General features: G+C 45.2%; 1 protein-coding gene across 2 annotated transcripts in view; it reads left to right on the forward strand.

Annotated features, from left to right (window-relative positions):
- ARMH3 (armadillo like helical domain containing 3) overlaps positions 1–24,023 on the forward strand; it is a 145,956-nt gene that overhangs the window by 27,798 nt on the left and 94,135 nt on the right. For both annotated transcript variants that reach the window (XM_029080907.1, XM_029080908.1), the window contains exons 10-19: positions 673–716; positions 3,313–3,373; positions 7,100–7,146; positions 8,148–8,223; positions 9,833–9,926; positions 13,347–13,448; positions 17,295–17,353; positions 20,485–20,550; positions 21,782–21,851; positions 23,313–23,373. In XM_029080907.1, coding sequence (XP_028936740.1) covers positions 673–716; positions 3,313–3,373; positions 7,100–7,146; positions 8,148–8,223; positions 9,833–9,926; positions 13,347–13,448; positions 17,295–17,353; positions 20,485–20,550; positions 21,782–21,851; positions 23,313–23,373 — 680 coding nt within the window. The remainder of the gene's footprint in view (positions 1–672; positions 717–3,312; positions 3,374–7,099; positions 7,147–8,147; positions 8,224–9,832; positions 9,927–13,346; positions 13,449–17,294; positions 17,354–20,484; positions 20,551–21,781; positions 21,852–23,312; positions 23,374–24,023) is intronic.

The raw sequence follows: 24,023 nt of genomic DNA on the forward strand, positions 1-24,023 counted from the left end.
GAGGAAACTGAGGCACAGAGCAGTTAGGTGACTTGCTCAAGGTCACACAGCAGGCAAGTGGCAGAGCTGGGATTAGAATCCACATCTCCTGATTCCCAGGGCTGCTCTCTTTCCACTAGGCCATGCTGTTTCTCAGCGACAAGGTGCTCTGGGGCTAGGTGGCAAGTTAATGGATCCCTCAATCATTACTTCAGCCTTTTCTCTTTCTCTTTCCTTGAGCCTTTACTACAAGATACCTATCCTCCATTTTCTGTCCAATGAAGCTTGTCTTCTCTGTTTTGGAAACATTTGAAGGGTTTCGTTTTTCAACGCTCCTAACTCAATATGCACATCTAAGGCAGAAATATTTCCAGCGAAACTGCCAACCACCCGCTCTGTGTTGGCTGTCTTATCTCCTCCCTTGCTACTCTATTTTAATAATGCTGAGAGAATTGAATGGAAAATGAGTTCTCCTGAGGAATCACCAATGAAAGTTACTTAGGTTCATGGGGATTTCCCCTCTATTTGGCATGTGCCCTGAGTATAGCCTTCTTAGGGGCAGGTTTGGGGAAGCATATTTTGGGCCCAGGAGAGGTTAACAGTAGTGTGCCCAAGATCAGGTTTTCCCAAACTTCCAGACTGAAGGCCCCAGTTAAAGGATGCCACCGGTGATGCTGTCTTGTCTTTCTCCAGGGGAAGGGGCTTGTGATTGCTCAAGCTTTGTCCGAGTATAACAGGTAAGCCCACTTTCACAACTGTGATTTTGAATTTATTTTGAATTAATAGACCGGATAACTTGAAGTGTGTTGGCAGCTTGGAGAAGGGAGTTGGTTTTTGGCTTGTTCCTCACCTTGATAGGGCTCAGTACCAGGAATTTTTTTCACTGTTGTGTTTTAAGGTTATTGGCCAACCGTTTGTGTTGTGTTTACTACAAATCATTATGGCATTGAAGATTTGTAGGAGTCAGAGTTACCAGTGTGGGGGCAAAAAGCAGCCTCTGGATTTGATGCCTGCCTGTTTTGAAATGACTTGACTTGATGCTCTTTTAACTTGAAAACTCTAATGTACATGCCACAAAACAAGAAAAGAACACAGTAAACTCCTGCTTTCTAAATATCGTTTAAGAATGAAACAGGGAGGGGTGTTTTCTCTGTAGCCCATACTGAACAGCAATTTTGAAAGTTTTTTGTTTTTTTTTAGCTTTTGGGTTCTTGTTTGTGAAACTTCTAGTCTGTCCCTTCACTAGGACCAAGAGGGAATCTGCTCTTTGCTGAACAAAGTCTTAAGGAACTTCCTGTCAATCCAGGAAATTAAACTTTCCTCTGGCCCCCTGCAAGAAATAGCTTTTTGGGCTTTTTTAACTAGCAGATATACCCTTTTCCAAAAGCATCTTACCCCTGATTTCCCTCCTCCCTTCTAAACACAAACTATCCAGAATTTTAGTATAGTATTCCTAAAATAGTTTCATGAAAGTAATTAAAATTATTGTCAAGGGCCAGCTATTTCTGTACCGATAGTCTGTGGACTATATGAACCTGAAGAGGGTAGATACCCTGGTAAGTACATTGCTCAACAAGAATGTTAAATTTGAGTGAGTAACCCACTTTTCAAGTCATACAGGCTACCCTTTCCCAAATAAACAGATATGAAATGCCATTCTAGGACAGACCAGTAGTCTGTCCAGATCAAACTTCTGCTGCTGTTCCTCAGGCATTCTTTGTTACCATGGTCAGTAAGATGGTCACCCTTCTTGATATTCATCCTCATGTTAAGAATGATATAGTAGGTAACATGCCCTAACTTTCCCCCAGTGAAAATCTAAATACGTACTGAATCAATAAATACAGGATTGAATGAGTGAAGGAACATGACTTTCTCCTCTCTGAGCCTCCACCCTTATCAGTCAGTCATATTTATTGAGCGCTTACTGTGTGCAGAGTATTGTACTAAGCGCATGGGAAAGTACACTATAACAATAAAACAAACACATTCCCTGCCCACAATGAGCTTACAGTCTAGAGGACACCACTCCCCATCCTGTCAGTCTCCCGGATAGTCATGTCTGGATGCTTTCACTCTCTCTCAATTGAACATAAGCAAAGCCATTATTGGTCCATCCAGCCCAGATTTCTACCTCTCACAAAGGCAACCGGATGCCTGGAAGAATATCCTCTACTGGCTAGTCATGAACCACAACCTTAGAGTCCTATATTTGCCTTCTCTATCCATCTGGTAGCCCATTATAGATCTCTCATCCAAGAACCAATTCAAGCCCTTGTTCATCCTGCTAATAATTTTGTCCACCACTCCTTCCAGTGTTAATAAATCCACGTGTTTACGTCGTATTCTGCCAAAGCAAGAGCACCCCAGAGAGTGTCAACCGACGCCCTTAAACATGGCTCTCCTTAGGGTGTGAGGCCTGGGGCAACTCACTCAAGGTTGGGCCTTCAGTCAGAGAGAGGCCTCTGGAAAGCGTTGATGTGTAGAAAGAGTGGGTGTGGAAATGGGAAAGTGGAGCGGGTTTAGCTTAGGGTGTGCAGGAGCCAAGGGAGCACTGTTGATTTGGTCCCATGACTGCTCTCATGTGCCGCTCTGTGTGGCCGCAGCTGTCTGGAGTCCAGGTCGCCCTGAGGGGTGGAGCTCCTGAGTCCCAGGGGCCCTGGAACAATGCTCAATCACCTCTACCCACAGGACAACCCTGCTCTTCGATGACTTTGCCCACAATCAACTGCCTTGTCACCAAACCCTCAGCTCCCCTGGGTGGGTGATGCATATTGTTAAAGCCGAATCCTCGAGTTCTTTCCTCAGTCTCTCTTCCCACCTGCTTTTGCTGGGCAGACATGTTGCCTTCCCCTCTCTGGGGGGCGGCCGCACTTTCCTAGGACTCTGCCCCCCTTCACTTCCCGCAATAAAAACTTGTTGTTACGGTGTCTTTGGGTCCCCATATTCCTTAAGCATCACTGAAAGGAAACCTGCGTCCAGTGGTGTTACTCCAGAACCATCTGCTGCCTGGCTACTAGAGCTGTAATTATAGTCAGTGCCTGAAGTGGGGAAAGTTGCTTCTTCAGGGGAATCCGAAATTATCCCACTCTTTTTTTTTTTGAGTTAAATCTGGGCTGGTGGAGAAACCATTCCATTTCCTCATTTCTCCACTTGAAATGAAACCCAAGCCATCCCATGCCACTTCCTTTTCTTCCTAACTCTCACTAGAAGCGTTGATTATTTTGCTCATTTTCTCAGGAGACTACTGCTCAGTATATGTTCCCTGCCCCATGGCTACCACCTCATGGATACTCATATTAATTAATCCAAATTGAATTCTCTTTTGTTCAGGCAATACAAAGACAAAGAAGAAGAACATCAAAGTGGCTTTTTTTCAGCCTTCACCAATATGGTAAATCCTACTTTTTTATGGTATTTGTAAAGCATTTATTATGTACCAGTCATTGTACTAAGTACCGGGGTAGATACAAGATCATCAGGTTGGACTCAGTCCATGTCCCACATGGGGTTCACAGTCTTAATCCTTGTTTTACAGGTGAGGTAACTGAGGTAAAGGAAAGTTAAATGGCTTGTCTAAGGTCCCACAGCAGACAGGTGGCAGAGCCAGAATTAGAACCGAGGTCTTCAAGCAAACCTTTTTTTAGGAGGAATCCTAGTCCCAGAGGTCAATCCAGATTGACCCAGGGTGGATAGTGTCCTGTTATATCATGCAGAATGCAGCGATTCCTATTGGTTCTGTTGGTGGAGGCCCCCCCCCCCCCAGAAAAACATTCCTCGAAGTTTGGCGATAGAAGAGACTTTCTAGGTATTGGAGAGAGCTGCTTCTGGAAGCTGACTGTGGGGAAATTTTATTTTGGCATTTTGAAAGCATTCTTCTGGGGTCAGCTCCCAAATCAACTCTGACCTGATGAGATGGGCAGCAGACCTAGCTCTGTCCATCTTGGTGAAAGACCAGGCTGACCTCTCTGGGGAAACTCTTGGAGAGAGTGAGCTTCTCATGGGAGGAGCCAGCCTGTCCCAGAAAGGAAATTCTTTTCCTGCTGCTCTTTGGGAACAAGGGTATATAGTTTCCCTCAGTAGTTCCTGGAAGCAGGTGGAAATGATGGTTGTATAATGTTTTCTGAACAATTATAGGGCCTTGTGGTGGTATTTTTCCTAGATGCCAAGCACTGGGGTAGGTAAAATGATAATCAGATTGTACAGAGCTGTGTGGCTTAGTGGAAAGAGCATGGGCCTGGGAGTCAGACAGCCTGGCTTCTACTCCTTGCTCTGCCATGTCTCTGGTGTGTGACCTGGGGCAAATCACTTCTCTGTGTCAGTTACCTCATCTGTAAAATGAGGTACCTGTTATCCTTCTTAACTTGGATTGTGAGCCCTGTATGGGACAGAGAATGTGTGATCTGATCATCCTCTATCTTTCCCAGTGCTTAGAAAAGTGCTTGACACATAATAATCACTTAATAATAATAATAGTAATATCTGTTGTTGTTGTTACTGTTATTATTATGTACCATTCCTGTCCTGTATGGCGCTCACGATCTAAGAAGCAGGGTGAGCAAATACCTTATTCCCAATTTACAGATGAGAAAACTGGGGCACAGTGACCTGCCTAAGGACACAGCAGGCCAGTGGCACATCTGGGACTAGAGCCTAGATCTTCTGTCTTCTACACCCATACTCTTTCCACTGGCCTATGCTGCGTCCCAATCCCCGTACTTATAGCATTAGCAGTAGTAATAGTATTTATTGAATATTCACTGTGTAGAGTGCTCTTTACTGAGCACATGGGAAATACAAAACATCAGAAGACTTATTCCTTGCCCACAGGGCAGTTACCTTTTAATGGAAGAGACATAGAAAGCAATCAAAGGAAGGATTTGAATGTATAGTTGGATTGCAAGTGTGTATAAATGCTCAGGATGGGTGTAAATAAGCACCTAAGTGCTGGAGAAGGCTGGTGAAGGCTTGGGGAAGGTTGGTGTGAATATGGAGAACACTGTACTGTCAGATTTGTAGAGGGAGGGCTTTCCAGGCAGGGAGGAAAGTGTGGATGAGAGGGGCCAAGGCGGGAGAGGCCACAGCGAAGTGCTGTTAGCAGGTTTGCTTGAGAAGGTTCACTGTGCTGAACCGAGTACTGTCCAGAAAGGGAACATTGGGTGTAAACCCACGGACAGGAGCAACCAGAAAGGCCAGCATAATGGTGGAGTTAAGTGACTTGCCCAAGGTCACACAGCAGACTAGTGGTGGAGATGGAATTAGAACTCTTGACCTTCTGACTCCCAGGCACATGCTCTATCCACTAGGCCACGCTGCTGGTGCAGATTCAGAGTGGGGTCACCAAGATGATCAGAGAGGTGGAGTATTCCAATAAGGATGGACCAAAAACGTTAGGATTGGGCAGCCTGGAAAGACAAAGGCTGAGTGATTGAAGTGAACCAAATTATGCAGGTGAAGGATCAGGTGGTCCTGAAATCACCATTCATCAAATCCTTAAATACCAACACATGGCACATTCACTGAAGCCTGAAAGCAGGTAACTTCAAAACAAACCAAAGAAAAACCTTTTCACCCGGCAGGCGGGAAGCCCATGCGGGATGTTAATTCAGGGAGTTGTGCAGACAGAAAACATCGAGAGATTCATGCCGAGTTGGACACCCTCAGTGAGGAGAGGTTCCTACTTAAGTGTTCGGAGGGGATAGTTTGGACTGGTAGAAGGTACCATCCCAACCATGAGATTGAATTGCAAGGAGGGGAATGGCTACAGGTTTCGTGCAGAATTCTTGGTTGCCTTTATCAAGGACAACATATTAAGTGGGTGGATCTGTAATCTTTAGCACTTGATAGTCACCCCACCCTCAGCCCCACAGAACTGATGTCCATATCTGTAGTTTATTTTAATATCTGCCTCCTCATCTGGACTCTAAGCTCCTTGAGGTGATGTGTCTCCAACCCAATTGTATTGTACTCTTCCAAAAGCTCACTGCAGTACTCTGCACACAGTAGAGGAGCAGCGTGGTGTGGTGGTTAGAGCATGGGCCTTGGAGTCAGAAGGACCTGGGTTTCTAATCATGGCTCCACCAAGTCTGCTCTGTGATCTTGGCCAAGCCACTTAATTTCTTTGTGCCTCAGTTACCTCTTCTGTAAAATGGGGATTCAGCATATGAATTCCATGTGGGACAGGGACTTTGTCCAACCTGATTAACTTGTATCTACTCCACTGCTTAGAACAGTGCTTGGCACATAGTAAGTGCTTAACAAATACCATTATTATTATTATAATTATTATTAAATGCTCAATAAATACCTCTGACTGATTGGACCACTGACTTGAGCTAGGATGGCATGGCTTCTAGTAATAGTAATAATGGGGGTTAAGTGCTTACTGTGGGCCCAGCACTGTTCTAAGCACTGGGGTCATACAAGTTAAGTTGCTTGGACACAGTTCATATCCCAAATGAGGCTCACATTTAGAATCCCCATTTTACAGATGAGGGAACCGAGGCCCAGAGAAATGAAAGGACTTGCCCAAGGTCACACAGCAGACATATAATAATAATAATGTTGGTATTTGTTAACCGCTTACTATGTGCCAAGCACTGTTTTAAGCGCTGGGGGAGATACAAGGTAATCACAAGGTAATCAGATTGTCCCACATAGGGCTCACAATCTTCATCCCCATTTTCCAGATGAGGTAACTGAGGCACAGAGAAATTAAGTGACTTGCCCAAGGTCACACAGCTGAGAAGCGACAGAGAACCCATGACCTCTGACTCCCAAGCTGGTGTTTTTTCCACTGAGCCACGCTGCTTCCCCAACTTCCATATGGTGGAGCTGGGATTAGAACCCAGGGCATTCTGACTCCTAGGCCCGTGATCTACCCACTAAGCCACGCTATGTTCTTTGGCTCTGATGGTTCCTGCCCGCAAGGGCCTTTCTTAGTTGCCTTTGTTTTGGTAAAGTGAGTGGCTTTTCAGTCCCCCACAAAGCCCTTCAACTTGCCGGAACCCTTTTTTGCAGTTTAGAAGATCAGGAAAAACCCCAAACTCTTCCCTGTGCCGTGAGGAATCTGTGGCTCCTGGTCTAACTGCTACTATGTAATTTTCTTCTCCTCCCACAGGTGGGCAGTATGTTCATAGCAGATGCTGATGAGAAAATCTCAGTACAGTAAGTGTGCTGACATTCTTCTCTCTCAGGCAAATTGAACTTCAGTGTCAGGTTTGCCAGCTGGATTGTGAAGTCTAAAATGTCACTTCTTGCTAATCTGTAGTGGATCCAGATTCATCAGGGTGTCACTGTAAAGTGTTTTGGGTTTTAAATAACAACGGAAACAGATCCAGGCAAGTCTCTCTCCTGGATCGGTGGCCGAAAGGACACCGGAAGCCAGAGCCTTTCTTTAGGTTTATGGAGGAAAGAGTCCTCCTTCACTTTGTAGAAAAAGAGTGTGTAAAGGACCAGAGCAAAGGAGGTAACTGAAATGGGGTGGGTTGGATGAAGAAGGTGGTGAATGGAAAATCTAAAAGCTCCTGAAGAAATGGAGTTGCATGTTTTCAATCAGTTGTATTTATTGAACACCTACTATATGTGCAGAGCGCTGTACTAAAAGCTTGGGAGATTATGTTACAATAGAATTATCAGTCGTGTTCCCTCCTTAGCGATCTTACAGTCAGAGGGGGACAGACATTATTACAAATAAATAATTTATAACATAATTTAAAGATATGTGCATAAGTGCTGTGGGGCTGGGGAGAATATCAAGCGTCCAAAGGCCAAAGATAGAAGTGCGTAGAGCGAGCCAGGGAAAAGAGGGCTTAATCCGGGAAGGCCTCTTGGAGGAGATGTGATCTTGGTAATGCTTTGACGGTGGAGAGAGTGGTGGTCTGGCGTATGTGGAAGGAAAGGGAGTCCCTGGCTGGGGGAGGATGTAGGAAAGGGATCGGCGGTGAGACAGATGAGATTGGGGCATAGCAAGTAAGCTGGCCCTATGTCATTGGAATGGAGGCCTTTAAACACTACATGCCTCTAAATGGGGTGGCCGTCAGAACATCCGAGAGCTGGGGAAATTGGCAAGGGGTAAAAAAAGGTTGGTCGTAGGGTTTGGGAAAAATTCCACCCCTTTTGGTCAGCATTAACCCTGGTCTGCTTCCCCTCCCCCTCTGCCTTACCAGGACAAATGAGGCCATCCTTTTGGCTCTTTACGAAGCTGTTCACTTAAACAGGAACTTCATCACAGTGTTAGCCCAGGTTGGTACAAAGGACATTCCACTTTTTTTTTTCTTTTTAAAATCCATGCAGGTTTTCTTCCCAGCAGGACTTGCTTTTGGTTTTCTAGGAACAGCCTGTTTAAATCCTGTTCTGCAATCAGCTGGTGGGGATAACAGTTATTTGGAGTTGCATCAATTGCTTTTGGTTCCTGCTCTCCCCAAATGTCTCTGGGTCCATCTGTTACTGAAAATGGGACTGGTAGAATGAGAAATTAATGATTTTGACCAGTTTACTGATCTAGTTAACCCAATTGAGTTGGGATTACTTCCTTCTGCTTCTGGAAATCCCATGGAATTATCCTCCCCTCATCTGCATTTCAGTATCATTTTTCAACTCTCTGATCTCCCGCTGTACTTCTCTAAACCACTGCAGAATTGCAACAGGAGGTCAAACAGGTTAAGTCACTTATCTAAGATCTCACCAATTTCAAGAAGAGAAAATGAAGGAAATCCTATCTAGCATAAGGTTACAATAGAAGGGCACAGACCTTTTGGCACAGGAAATGGTCTAAGAAAGTTGAACACAGGGGTTGAAGAAGTTGCAAGGAAAGAAGAGGGCTGGATTGGGTAAGAATATTCTTCAGCGAGACTGAAATAGACTGAAAACTCAAATGCTGACCGTGAAAGCCTTCCTAAAAAATTGATAATGTGATTTTATGTGGATGCCGGTCTACTTGAAATATGCATGTAATAGGGTTTTTAAAAGGAAAGCATGCTTATGTGTTGTTTCTTTTTTTTAATAAACCCATCAAGTGTCCTCTGAGAACCCTTGTTTCCAGAACCCACAACAAATTGCCATGGAAAATGTGTTTCCGAAGGTCATGAGTCAAAATAGCACAGTCAAAACCAGGGCCTCTAAAGTAGTACATCATTTTGGGTGGTAGCTGTTTTTCTGTTGATTAAATGGGGGTTTCACTCTTCCGATCCCCAAGTTTTATCTCTGATCCCAAGGGCTGGAGAAATGAACCTTGGTCTTGGGCCATTTAGGTAAGCTGGGAAGTGGCTGTGGATGACACCAGCCTCACTCTCGCCTTATTTGTTGATTCAAGGTGGAATTGGGCAGAAGAACCATTTTATCCATTCCCGTCTGAAAGTCCCCCTGGACCTTTTCTCTCCCACCACTCTGCTTCAACAGAAGCAGGTCAGCAGAGCAGAATTAGGCACCCTCATGCTCTCTCAAAAGTTCCCCCGGGCTCCCCTGAGCATATTGCAGCCAGCTTCCTGAGTTGGGTGAGTCCTGTAGCTATTTGAAAAAGTGACGTGGGTTGGACAGGCAGGTTTTGGCCTCTTGGAAGATCTTTTTTTGCCTTTTCATCATTTTGCTTATATTGGTGTGCTTTGTGCTGAGAGGCTGGGGTAAAGAACATCTCTTGGGAAATGCTAGTGCTGGGAAAGAAATGTGTACCCACGGCTTGTAATTAGTGTTTATTGAACTTAGCCCAGTGTGGAACTTGGAAGAGTCGCAATCCCCCCTTGAAGTTTTATTGGTCAAATAAGAGGAGCATGAACCCCGGAGGAGGATGGGGAGGGGGGCATTCTCGGGGAGAGAAGGGTTTCATGTGTAGTCAGCATCCTGTGTCTTCCTCCAGAGCCATCCTGAAATGGGCTTGGTGACAACCCCGAGCAGCCCTGTTCCCACCACACCTGTCACGCCTCTCGGGACCACACCTCCTTCTTCTGATGGTGAGTCCTGGGTCCTGTGGGACTGATCTGCCTTGGGATGCTGAGTACGGCTAAAGTACCGGACATTTGCCTTCCGGAGGGAGAGACTCCCAAGCTCAAATGAAAGGTAGCCTCTAACTCCTTGGAGGGAGCATTTAGGTGGGCGGTGTGGGAGAACAAAGCACAATTTGGAGTGATCCCACTTCTAAATCGCACCGTTCTCTGGGAAAGACCCAAAAGGAAGCTATAGGAAAATCAGGCCACGAGAAGACTTTTCCAGCAGAAGAGCCAGGTGGATAAGTAGCTTTGAAGCCTGCTATAGCTTGAGAGTCTATCACTCTTACACTGGAGAGGGAGCTTAAATGGAACAAATTCATTTCTATGAGGCTTACTTTGCCTTTTGACTGTTCTGGTGGGCTGTGACTCAAGGTTGTACTACTGTCTGGGTGGTTGACTAAATGATAGAAATAATAATAGTTATGGTATTTAAGCTCTTATTATGTGCCAAGCAGTGCGCTGCTGGGGTACATACAATCAGATTAGACATAGTGCCCATCCCAAATGGGGCTCACAGTCTAAGTAGGAGGGAGAACAGGGATTTCATCCACATGATATAGATGAAGGAGCTGAGTTACAGAGAAGTTAAGTGACTTGCTCAAGGTCACAGAGCAGGTAAATGGTGGAGCTCGGATTGGAACCCAGGTCCCCTGAGTCCCAGGCCTGTGATCTTTCCTTTAGGCCACACTGCTTCTCCATGTGGAGGGATGATGCGGAGGGAAAATATGGTGGGGAAACAGGATTTACTCATGGCTCTAGAGCCTTTTCTTCCTTTTCCTTGGGCAAGTCGCTTACCTTCTCAGTTCCCTCATCTACAAAATGGGGATTCAATACCTGTTCTCCCTCCTTCTTAGACTGTGAGCCTCATATGAGACCTGAGAATCTCGTCTTTAACCAACACTTAGTACAGTGTTTAGCACATAATAAATGCTTAACAAGTACCACAATTCTTATTCTCTATGAAAAAGAAAATTTCAAGTTTTGCCTAAAACGGTGAATATTGACCCGAGGAACCCAAGTGGCATTTTAAACAGAATGTGTTTGGCTGAGTACCTAGGGCATTTATATTTGTAAAAATCAGTCTCATTAATCTGAGATTCCTGCCTTAAACATTGCCGTCATTTTAGGGAGAAAAGTGGAAGAAGTCTAAAACCAACTTTGATTAACTCTTCTCAAACCTTAGGCAGTCTGGTTTGTACTGGCTCCACCGACCTATGTTGGAAGAGAATTCCTTTCCCACTCCTCCCCGCTTGTTATTTATATAACACCTGTCCCAGTAGCAGCTTGAGGCTTCACAGATCGAGTAAGTGGAAGTGTGGTTTTGGGAGAAGAGGAGATATGCACTGATGTTGGAGCAAAACAGAATGGCTTGAAATGGAAAGAACCAAGTTCCCAATATCTTAGCGAGAAAAGGCAAGGAGGGAGGATTACCCACTTGTCTCTGCTTTTCAGGTCACCGAATATCCCAGCAGAAGGCTGTTCTTTCTCCTTAAGGAAGAAGTCTGCCTGGTTACCATGGATATCAAAAGCCTTTGTAAAATATATAGACTACATATCCATGACTATATCTGAATTCTGTGTGAGACCAAGGTTTCGGGGGCTTCAGAGAACTCCTTTTCAAACTGTTCACTGAGAACGTTCTCACCCGATCGTTCCCTCCCACACACTTGATTATGCAACTGGCAGGGAGCGTGTTTACCTACAATGAAGATTTTTTTTTATTTTTTTAATGCGAAGAGCAAATCATCCCACTTAAAACCGGCATGGCAAACGCTGTCTCCGCAGAGGCTGCTGTGGAGATTTTGGAGCCAAAGACCAGCCAGTTGTTTTGGGAGATTTGCATTTTTAAGATTTTTTTTTGATGTGTCTACCCTCCGTTGCTTCCTTCCTTCCCTCTTCTGGCTGTCTTTCTTACCCTATAAGGGTCATAAGCACTGTAGAACTATTTAAAATTAAAAAAAAAAGTTTTTAATTATCATGGTGCTGGGGCTGCAGTGCTATATTTAAAGATATGTCAGTGGATGCCGTGTGTTCAAAGAATGCATCATTTAGCTATAACATTGATTCCCAGATCAGACCTGACATTTGACAACTTTGCCTTGTAACAAGAAGGGATTTTTACATAAACTTAAAATACCTACAACTATATTTTCGTATGTATTTATGAAGCAGTTTTCAAATTTGTGCACAGGAAAGAAAGAAAATTTCACTCACCAGTTGGGTGCCTTTTTGTGTTGGATGTTTTGTGTGCTCTCTGCTTAAGAACAGGTTCACAGTCTAAAATAAGCTCTCAGGCCATTAACCCATAGCATGAATTAAGGCCTCTTAGTGTTTCAACATAAAAATATATTTGGCTTTTATTAGTTCTTGGGGGCTGAACTGTGGGAAAACAGCCAAAGGTTGGGTGTGTTAATTTTTTCTCATAAGGATTTTTGCTGTGCTTGCTGGGTATTATGGATCTATAATATGCAAATGTTTTCCATTGTTAATAAACGTTCTCTGCATACATCAGAACAGCTCTAGAGGGAACCATTAAGGCTATGAATACATATTATGAGTAATATCCCTAACTCCACCAAGTCTGCATGGGTGCAGGATTGTAGCAGACACGAGAGAGCCTTAGGCTCCCATGGTATGCTGGTGCCGCTCGGGAGCCTTCCAGAAATAAACTAAGTGGGGAAAGAGTATTAAGTCAGGTGTCCTGGGTTTGACTCAGAGCCCCAGGAACCTGGAAATTTGTCAACCAGATTACCCTCTCTTATGGCTCAATTCTGCAGAGGTTTATTGTATGGGGACCTGCAGTTCTGACTGGGCCATGACCTGGGAGGGTAGTTCCTATCTCTGAGTTATTTTGGTGTACAGTGGCCACTGGGATAAGCCTGATTACCCGTATCTCCCCAGGCTGGCCTGACAGCCCCTTCCAGGTTTATTGGAAGCAGATTTATTGTTTCACCACTGTCAACTTAGTGGCACCCCTTTGTTCTTTTTTTTTCTGATGGTATTTTTTAAAGCACTTTACTATGTGCAAAGCACTGAACTGAGTACTAGGGTAGATACAAGCAAATCAGGTTGGACACAGTTCCTGTCCCACGTGGGGCTCACAGCCTTATTCTCCATTTTACAGATGAAATAACAGGCACAGAGAAGTGAAATGACTTGCTCCGGTCACACAGCAGACAAGGGGTAGAGCTGGGATTAGAACCTAGGTTCTTCCGACTCCCAGGCCAATGCTCTATCCACTAGGCCATGCTGCTTCTAAGTAGGCTCCCAGGATCCTGCAGGCCTAAATGGGGTGTGCGAGGACTCTGTTAGGCTCCTTGGGGAGCCATAGGCCAGATGGAGAGAAGGCAGTGTGGTAAGGGCCCTGTATTTGCTCTATTCCAGTTATAAGCTCCGTGGAACTCCCGCTGGATGCAGATGTGCAGACCAGTAACCTGCTGATAACCTTCCTAAAGTACAGCTCGATCGTCATGCAGGACACAAAAGGTAAGGTGGATGCTGAGGCTGGAGCCATGTGGAGCAAGCAGAGATGGGGCGGGTAGTTGCTGATCGGTGTCTGAAGGGCAGCACTAATCAATCTGAGCCTCTGTCCATCAAGGCTTTCAAGGGAGGGCGATGCCCCAATTCCTAGGGAGGTGAAGCGATTTCTCATGGCCAGATGGCGATTAGGTAGCTTTTAGGAGACCTGGAGCTGAAAAGAGACTGGAGGAAATTTGGTTTGGGATGATAATCTGCCTGTGTGTAGCCGGGAGGTGTGCGTAACTAGCTGTGAACTCTGTGTGGGAGGGGTAGAGAGAGCAGGCTCCAATGCACCTCCTCCCTACTTGTACCCCCTCATCCCACGCCTCCCCCTGGGAACTTAGTTATCACCAGTCAGAAATCCGTCATTTGCAGAGAGTCAGAGACCTCTGGGTTAGGAGGTGGGCAGTGTGAGATGAAAATCAAAGGAAGCCTCTGTTCCTACAGTAGCCATTCTTCTCTGGTGGGCATGGGGTTTGGAGAGGACTTAGCTTATCTGACTGAATTATGTGGATTTACTCTCTCAGGAGTCTCCCTACATCCTTCAACATAGACTCTTGGGATTTGGGGGGGATAGAGAGAGAGAGAAAGGCCTACCCTATCCCAAATTTTCAGATTTTTGGAAAATAGGTTTTTTTCTTCATAAGAGAATGCAGTGGATTTAAGAGCACACTTCAAAAAGAGTATTGCAGGAATGAACTTGTACTCCTCTGCTATGAATGATTGCCTTCATTTCATAACTGATAATTTTTCATAACCTCATGTTTTGCACAGGATTTGACACACAGTAAGTGCTTAACAAATACAGTAAGGATATTCACTTGGAAAGAGCGTGGGCTTGGGAGTCAGAGGTCATGGGTTCGAATCCCAGCTCTGCCACTTGCTAGCTGTGTGACTTTGGGCAAGTCACTTAACTTCTCTGTGCCTCAGATACCTCATCTGTAAAATGGGGATTAAAACTGTGAGCCCCATGTGGGACAATCTGATCACCCTGTATCACCCCAGCGCTTAGAACAGTGCTTTGCACATAGTAAGCGCTTAACAAATACCACCATTATTATTATTATTATTCACAATAACACCACCTGAATGAAACCTTGGCTCCTCAAGATTTTTAGCCTTCCCTCGTTGGCTTCTGGTATCATCACCATACTTTTCCAGTGGAGAAACAGCTGGCCAGGCAGGCTGCTTTAGTATCACTCGGAATCAATAGCCAAGGTTGTTTTACCACCTGGGCTACTCTTCACTAGAGTACCCTGGCATCCTTGGAGTCCTGCAGTATTTCAGCTAGGATCCTGAAGGACAGGAGTGGCTTCAAGGAGGAGGGTCCAGGAGGAGGAGGTTAGAGTTGTGAGGGACAAGGACAAGAAGGCCCCTTCTGCGATGTGGGGAGCAGACTTGAGTGGCCTCTGAGGGTGGGAATGGAAAAGGATGGGCTCTAGAGAGTTTGAGCTGCTAAAGAATCCCTGGCTGTGGGTTGAAGGGAAAGTGCAAACTGAAGGATAATTATTACTTCCAAAAGAAGTAGGGGGCAGGAGACACAGGGAACGCTTTTGCTAGTCTGTGCTGCAAAGATCTCCTTCAGGGTCTCTCCCTCTTTCACTCCCACATGACCATACAGTCTCCCATGCAACTCCTGAGAGCTCTCCCCTAGAAGGGGCAGGGTGAGCAGGGCACCGCAGAAATATTGACAGTATTATGGAATCAGAGCCCAGAACGAGCTCCTGAGAGCCAACGAGATGGCCGAACCTCAGGAGAAACCTCAGGAAGCAGCAAATGTGATCCAGCCCGGGAGAGGATAACAAGTCTCTTGTGTATCAGTTTCATGAGGCTACTGCTTCCCCTTTTGGAAACTGATCACAACTTCCAGTTCCTAAAAATATTTCTGACTAGCCTTAATGGTTATATAAGGTTCTGGCCCCAATCACAATGAGATCCATAAAATGGGAGGCAGAGCCCAGAACCAGCTGTAGCCTGGGCCTGTTGAATTGAGTGGACGGTCCTTAGCAGGTAGGACCATACGCTCTCTGCAGGTCTAGAGTATCCAGTATAGTGCTCTGCACACAGTAAGTTCTCAATTAGCACCCATTCCATTAATTAAGGTCAGCTGCAACAGAGAAAGGGATTTGAAGATGGAGTGCCATGGGAGGAGTGAATGGTCTGAGGAGAAACTGGCTCCCTGGATCGGCAAGCATATGCTCTTTTTCCTGCCTGCTCAAGGGCCTGTCCAGGTGCTGGCTTTGCTAGAAGGCAACCATGGCTCATTGAGAAAGGTTAGAGTTAGTGGGGTTTTTGTAACCACCTTTGAAGCATGATTTATGCCTTCATTCTGACCTATCATTTAAACTTTGAAGGAAGCATTTACTCGGAAAATGGGTTTTGTCTGACTGGGGGAAAATGCATCCCAACCGCTGGTGCCTACACCTGACTTGGTGGTCAAGAGGAGAGATGCTGAAATGCATCTCGAACCTTGCTTCCCAAAGATGTGTGGTTCTCATGTGTGCTGTCCTTCAGCTGGCTTTGGGTTGGGTTGTGAAGAATGGGTGAGAGTATCTCTCTTAGAACTCCGTCCTGCCTGGGACACCTCAATTTCTCATTTGAAAGAGGGGGGGATAGAAAGGGGGAGAGAAAGTTGTGGGGAGGAGTAACAGAGAGAGAACGCAAGGGCTTTAGGTTGGAAGGCTCACCCAGAGAGCAGAGCAGTACAGTCCTGGTGTTCTGTTGCTTTGGGGAGCCAGAAGAGGCTGTCTGTCGTGTAGAGTTTGGTATATTTCCCGTCCTGACCCCTGTATATATTTTTTGGACGTGATGATCTTTAGCATTTCTTCTAACAAGCTATAGTAGAGAGCTATATCTGGTCTGGCAACCACGTCCCCGCCCCTCCCTCCTCAGACCAAGCAGGAAGAGAGATGATTTGCCTGGAGGGAAAAGAGCAGGCTCAGAAGCTCCAGGTGGGATTCCCAGGGAATACAGAGCAAGGTCCAGAGGTAGCATAACTTAGTAGGAGGAGGATTTTATTTGTCCCGTTTGCCGTGGGTCAGCCCTTCAGTCTTTCTGCTTGAGTTTCTGTAGGTGGAAACTGAGTGCTTGCAGCCTAAATTGGAAATTTCTTATGGTGTCCACCAAGCACTACAAGTCTTTGAAAGCTAAGTGCTGTTAAGTACCAATGTGCCCAGAGGTGATTGTGTTCACTCAGGGACTCTGGGGCTGCAAAGGTTTGAAAAGTAACTCTCTAGATGGGGTCAGAGCTTTTGCTGCAAATCTTGGAGAGGGATTTTTTAAAAAATGATATTTTTAAGCACTTACTATATGCCAGGCACTGTACTAAGCTCTTAGGTAGATACAAGCCAGTCAGGTTGGACACAGTGTGTGTCCCACTTGGGGCTCACAGTCTTATTTCCCATTTTCCAGATGAGGTAACTGAGACCCAGAGAAGTTGTGACTTGCTCAAGGTTACACAGCAGAAAAGTGTTGGACCTGGTATTAGAATCCAGGTCCTCCTGACTCCCAAACCCATGCTCTACCTACTAGGCCACACTGTTTCTCCCTAGATTGCAGTGAATGAAATTCTGAGCATCTCTAGGCCTAAAATGGTAAGTAAAGAATACCCAGGAGCTGACTTAGCAGGCACAGGTCTTCTCTCCCCGACTGTAAGGGAGAAAACTCGAATAGGGCTCTCTGTTTAAGATGTGAAGAAATGACTTTGGCCCCTAAAGTCCCTACAGGTGTTCACCTCCTCTGGGGATGGTTGGGGGTGCTGACCAGTGGCTTTGGGCACCTCACTGAAGTGGAGGTTTGTTGTTTGCTTTGCAGATGAGCACCGACTGCACAGTGGCAAGCTTTGCCTGATCATTCTCACGTGCATCGCAGAGGTAGGTTTGTTCTGCATTTGGCTCATGTCTCTCCAGTCTGCACTTTGGACTCAGTCGCCTATTTTGTCTTTCTGGCTCCATTTCTCTCTTCCTCCATTGTTCAGTCTTCCTCTGTGCTCTTCCCTCTCTCACTTTGATCTTGCCTTTATGAATCCCAAGATTGGAAGAGGGTGTTCCACTATTTCCCACCAATGACCCCCTGCTCACAATCCTCCTTGGGCCTGGATCTCCCTTCCACTTCTTACCCGACAGTCTGCCACTCTCCCTACCTTCTAAACCCTCCTAAAATCACATCTCCTTTAAGAGGCCTCCCCAACTAAGCCTTCATTTCCCTTATCCTCTCTCCCCTCTCTGATGACTATGCACTTGGCTATAAGCCCCTTAAGCTCTTTGATACTCACCCTAGCCCCACAGTGCGTATATACATATCCTTATACTCTTCTTATTTCCTCTTAATGTCTATCACTCCCTTAGACTATTCCTCTTGTGGGCAGGGATCACGTCTACCAACTCAGTATTGTGTCCTTCCAAGTGCATGGTATAGTGCTTTGCACACAGTAAGCACTCTATAAATATCCCTCAATTTTCTGGCCCAGGGCTGCTGCCTGCAGTTGGCACCCCTAGGAGCGGAGCCCCAGTTGCCAAATGGGGGGTGATGGGGAATCAGTAACTCACTGAATTAATTTCAAAGTCCCCTGTGAAATCAGAATTTCAGGCCAAAGAAGGGGAGGTGTTTGTCTAATGAGTAGGACCCACAGCTGCCTGTGAGACTAGCTAGAACTCCATTCAAAGACTTGGGTCACCCTCATTAATGAAGACCTTTAGCAAGAAGGGCAACTTCAGCTTGCCCCAACAATCCATCCGCATCATTTTTCCCTCCCAGCACCAAGAAGGCTGGTGGTGATCCCTTAGGGCTGGGAGTGCACCCAGGAGTAGCAGCATTGCCTAGTGGATAGAGCATGGGCCTGGGGGCCAGAAGAACATGGGTTCTAATCCCGGCTCTGCCACTTGTCTGCTGTGTGACCTTGGGCAAATCACTTCATTTCTCTGTGACTCAGTTGCCTCATCTGTAGAATGGGGATTAAGACTGTGAGCCCCGTGTGGGACAGGGACTGGGTCCAACCCAATTTGCTGTTATCGCCTCACCCTGCCCTCCCCAGTGCCTAGTACAATGCTTGGCATATAGTATGTGCTAAACAAATACCATATTATTATCATTATAAGGTTTCTGCTTGATGTCTGGCCAAATCCTGCTCCCATGACTCTGGCAGTAGAATCTGGAAGGCGATAAAATGCAGTTCTGCCCTGCCCCTTCCACCTGGCTTCCAGAAGCCTTTAAAGCTTTGCTGTAGACATCTAGGAAGTCACAATATTGATGTTGCTCAACGATTTTGTTCCCCTTCCCTTAGATCAAGATTAGTGGGTTTTTCAGGCCCATCAATAATTGATTGATTGGTTGTGAGTTTGCAAATTCTTGATGTCTTTGAGTCTCCTCTCCTTTGGCGGAGAGAAGCCCTCCCTTGCCTGGGAGCTTCTTTGGTTGGTATAGCCCGGGATTTCTCATCTTTAAAAAAGCAAACAAAAATTAATGTATTTTATTAAGTATTTAATAGGTACTAAACACTGAAGTAGATGCAGGATTATCTAACTGGACACAGTCCCTGCCCGATATGGAGCTCACAGTCCATTAGAGCCCCATTTTACAGATGATGTGAAACTAGGGCTCAGAGAGTTTAAGTGACTTGCTCAAGGTCACCCAGCGCTTAGAACAGTGCTCGACACATTATTATTGTTATTAATAGAACAACTTGATTTTCAAGCCTGGCCAGTGTTCAGGGGAAATAGGAGGGATTAAGAGTTAGGGATTGTAATTTTTTTATGGTATTAAGCGCTTACTGTGTGCCAGACACTGTACTAAGTATGGTGGTAGATTCAAGATAATCAGGTTGGACACAGTCCATATCTCACATGGGGCACACAGTCCTCATCCCCATTTTCCAGATGAGCTAACTGAGGCACAGAGAAGTTAAATGACTTTCCCAAGGTGACACAGCAGACAAGTGGCAGAGCTGAGTTTGGTACCCAGGTCCTTCTGACTCCCAGGCCTCTGCTATATTCACTAAGCCATGCCGCTTCATCCCCAAAGAGGTCGCTCAGGACTTTCCAGTGATGTCGCCAACTCTCACACTGCAACCAGAAACCTCAGAGAAGCACAGTCCCTGCTGCTTTTAGCCATAGGAGTCATGTATTCAGAGACATTAGACAGATCTCACAATGGCTCAGGGCTTGGCAGATTGTGTTGGCTACCAGAGCTATCTTGGTCAGCAGCAAGTTTGGCATACTTACTCCAACATTATTTCAAAACATGTCTTTAAAATGCTCCTCAACATTCTGGGGATAGTTTCCATAATTGGTGAACACTCTGTGGGCAGGCAACGTGTCTATCTGTTATATTGCACTCTCCTGAATGCTTAGTAACAGTGCCGTGCACACAGTAAAAGCTCAATAAATTCCATGGATTGATTGGTGAGTCAACATGCCATCTCTTCAGGAAGAATTGTTACATATAGGAACTATCTTTTCAGGAAGGAGTGTTGTGTGGACTCCTTAGAAGGAGCCAGGAGGAAGCCCGAGAGAAATGACTTCCTCTGTGAACTCTAGAACCCCTTTGGGATTTTAGTGGTGATTGGAATGGAGGGTGAAGGGAAGGAGGTAAACCTTGAAGGTATCTGAGCAGACAAATCTGCATCCTGGTAGTACAGTTATGGCTGAACTTGCTCCCAACTTCTTCAGTCCCTGGTTGATTTTCCCTTTCCCGTCACAGGCAGATCCTTGGGTCCCAGAACAGTGTGGGAATATTTATTCCTCCTAGTTCTCACCAAGAAGCAGAATTTCTCTGCCTGTTAAGGTCACAGGGAAGGAAACTCAAGCTAAACCTCCAAGCAGAAGGGTGACCTGAATCTGAAGGAAATAAGCTGAGCTATGCCATTTATTTCCTCTGTTGGTCTTAGAAAGCTCTTAAGACCTGGGGATCCTCTTAAGACCTGGGGATCTTAGGGAAGGCTCAGGAGTAGTGAGACTGCTTGTCTTGAATGTGCTTCTTACATCTCTCTCTCTTTTTTTAAAACTAGGATCAATATGCTAATGCATTTTTGCATGACGACAACATGAATTTTCGAGTCAACCTACATAGAATGGTGGGTATGGCCACTGGTGCATATTTCTTGCTTTTAAAGAAAATTTGAGATAGTGAAGAAAGAATGGTGATAGTTGGGAGTGAGAGGGTATGGTTTGGTAGTTTTCTCTTCACCTGGTAGTGTCCAATTAGGAGGGGCTTTGGTAGTGAGGTAGGTGACTCATGAGCTGGGTCTGATGGTCTGATGAGCCAATGAGATCCTCCCTACAGTGGGGAAAGAGAGAAAAGGACTTTAATAATGATTATGATATTTGGTAAGTCCTTAAAAGATAATCAAGTCAGACACAATCCCAGTTTCATATGGGGCTCACAGTCTAGGAGGGAATAGGCTCTAATTCCCATTTATAGGTGAGGAAAATGAGGCTCAGAGAGGTTGAGACTTGCCCAAGGTCACATAGCAGGCAGGTGGCAGAGCTGGGATTAGAACGCAGGTCTGCTGACTCCCAAGCCCATACTCTTTCCTCTAGATCATGCTGCCTCCCTGATGGTTGTGGTTGGTGAAAGGAGCCCCTTCATTTGTTCTTTCCAATTTCTAGCTCTGGGCTTCCCCATCAGCACTCTCTTTGGAGGCTGGTTTTTCCTGAAGCAGTGCGGTGCGTTAGGAGGACATAAAGGCAATGAAGATTTTTCACACTTAAAACCAAGCGGCATTTTCATTGCACCTGGGTTTACCATATTTATAGAGGCAACGATTCACAATCCTTCCTCTTCAAATTACTGTCTGTCCAATTATTGGTTAAATCAAGTTTACTCATTCTTCTTATCGGAGAAATTGAGAGATGGGCATTTGGAGATCTAGTGAATTTCCCAATAGCCAGGCAGGAGAATGGAGAGAATCTGTGTGAGATTTGGGTTGAAAGATTTGCCACACTACCCCTGAATGCCCCACTCCTCCAATGATGGGTGTCCGTTAAAGGGATGGCATAAGTAGGACCCTCTGACTGTTCATTTCTCCGGATGGGTGCTTCAAACTAACAGTGGGTCTCATTCTTCCTTACTTTCAGCCCACCTCCTGACCCCCACCCCCATAACCAGCAGTGAGCCCTTTCCTATTGTCATTGTGCTTTGAGCTACCTTTCAGTCTCAGTTTCCCAGGGGAACCTGAGGAGAGAATTAGAAAGAAAATACCGTGAACAAAAGGGGGAAGCCCTGCAGGAGTAGTTTTATTTGTACATCACTGAAGGACTCTGCTGATTTTTTTTTTTCCCCCTTTTATCTCTGCGCATTCAAAGCCTATGAGACATAGGAAGAAAGCAGCTGACAAGAACCTCCCGTGCCGTCCTCTGGTGTGTGCAGTACTGGGTGAGTGAGTATCCCCACAATCGGTATTCTGGTGTATGACACTCCCAAGTGCTTAGTACAGTATTCTGTTCATAGAGTAAGTGCTCAATAAGTGCAATTGATTGATGGGTAACAATTATAAGTATACACTGTTGAGTTGTCTGCAGAAGAAGAAGAAATCCTGCTGCAGTTTGGTGAGGTGTTTTCCCCCTCCACTCCCCCAAAGGGGAATTACTACTATTTCACTTTGACAGTGGACGGCATTTTTCAGTGGACTTCTTTCCCTGCTTCCCCATTTTGTCCAATCCCTCATATATCACTGGTATTCTCACTAAATGCTGTTGCTGTTCATAAGAGCCAGGTTTTTCCCATTGAGATGAATGCCCGTATTTTAGCTGGATGCATAGTTTGGAGATGGACAATGATTTTTCTGAGAGTACTTCCCTGAAGCTAATGGAAAAACCTTCCCTCCCAATTTTAGTGTGAAATAGAAATGCTAGTTGGTCAGTAGATTTGAATTCCTAGGCAAGGCCTAGACATTATAAACTGCCAACAAGCAGAGAGAAAGCCGGAAAGCTGATGGGTGGAGATGGATACTGGGGGAAACTCTTCTGCCTGGAGTAGAATAACACTCCCAAATTTTCTATCTCTCTTTGGATGTGAAGCTGAGATGCCTAAATCCACCCGTGTTCAGAAACAATAATTAAGATTAAGCTTCTATTGATCAGGTGTCCCCTGACTATTTCAGTTCATTGTCAAGCTTAATGTGATACTGAGAAAGAGACACATTGACAGAGATTCGGAGTTGAGGCTCTGGCTGGATGAATAAGATCCATTACCTTCTCCTTGCCTGAGAGCTGTGCTCAGAGTTAATGATTTCTTGTTGGCATTTACATTAATGCGGTGATATGAAATAAATATAAAACAAAGCACTGAATGCCTGAATTACTTTGTAATCTCATCAGAGAGGATGGTAATCTCATTAGGAGAAAGGTTCCATGTATTGCCTTATGTTGGGTTATAGAAAGCCAATGTCTCAGTCAACAAATATTTATTGAATATCCACAGGGTGCAGAACCCCACCCTAATGGCTTTAGGTACCTAGGGATATAATTTCTGATCTCAAGGAGTCATCAGCGTAATAAGGGAGAGGTCTTTTCTGTAACTTAAATTGTCATCAGATTTGTTTAGGGTGTGTAGAAGGTGTGCTTTTTGTTAAAATCAAAGGCTAGTTTTCACATCCTATACCATGGATTTGATTTTTTGTTCTTTTCTCCCTAATGGCTTAAGGTACCTAGGGATATAATTTCTGATCTCAAGGAGTCATCAGCGTGATAAGGGAGAGGTCTTTTCTGTAACTTAAATTGTCATCAGATTTGTTTAGGGTGTGTAGAAGGTGTGCTTTTTGTTAAAATCAAAGGCTAGTTTTCACATCCTATACCATGGATTTGATTTTTTGTTCTTTTCTCCTTCTCCTTTCAGATCTGATGGTGGAGTTCATCGTGACACACATGATGAAAGAGTTTCCCATGGACCTTTATGTGTAAGTGGCAATAGCCCATTTGCTCTCTGGATCGATTTAGAATTAAGTGAAGTTCCAGCCACCAAGTCTTCTAAATATTCTTTCTGCCAAGAAAAAAAATCACACTTGTGGGGGAGGGGAGAATGCCAGAAGAGCTTTCTTCAGAATGTATTTGTTTGTCTTACTAAAGTAGATGGCCTTTGTTTTCTGCAAATACCCCCTGTAAAATTTCTGGGCACTGTGACATAAGGAGACAATAGAATCCTAAATCCCACCTTGATTATTGTATCAGCCTCCTTTCTGACCTCGCTGCTTCCTGTCTCTCCCACCTCCAGTCCATACTCCATTCTGCTGCCCAAATCATTTTCCTTGAAAACTGTTCAGGCCATGTTTTCCCACTCCTCAAGAAACTCCAGTGGTTGCTCATCCACCTCTGTGTCAAACAAAAACTCCTCACTATTGGCTCTAAAGCACTCAATCACCTTGCCCCTCCTACCTCACCTCTCTATTCTTGTACTGCAACCCAACCTGCACATTTCATTCCTTTAATGCTAACCATCTCACTATACCTTGATTTCATCTACCTCGACGCCACCGACCTCTCGCCCACATCCTACCTCTGGCCTGGAATGCCTTCCCTCCTCATATCAGACAGATAATTGTTCTCCTCA

Source organism: Ornithorhynchus anatinus, chromosome 16 (assembly GCF_004115215.2).
Source record: "Ornithorhynchus anatinus isolate Pmale09 chromosome 16, mOrnAna1.pri.v4, whole genome shotgun sequence".
NCBI classification, from domain to species: domain Eukaryota; kingdom Metazoa; phylum Chordata; class Mammalia; order Monotremata; family Ornithorhynchidae; genus Ornithorhynchus; species Ornithorhynchus anatinus.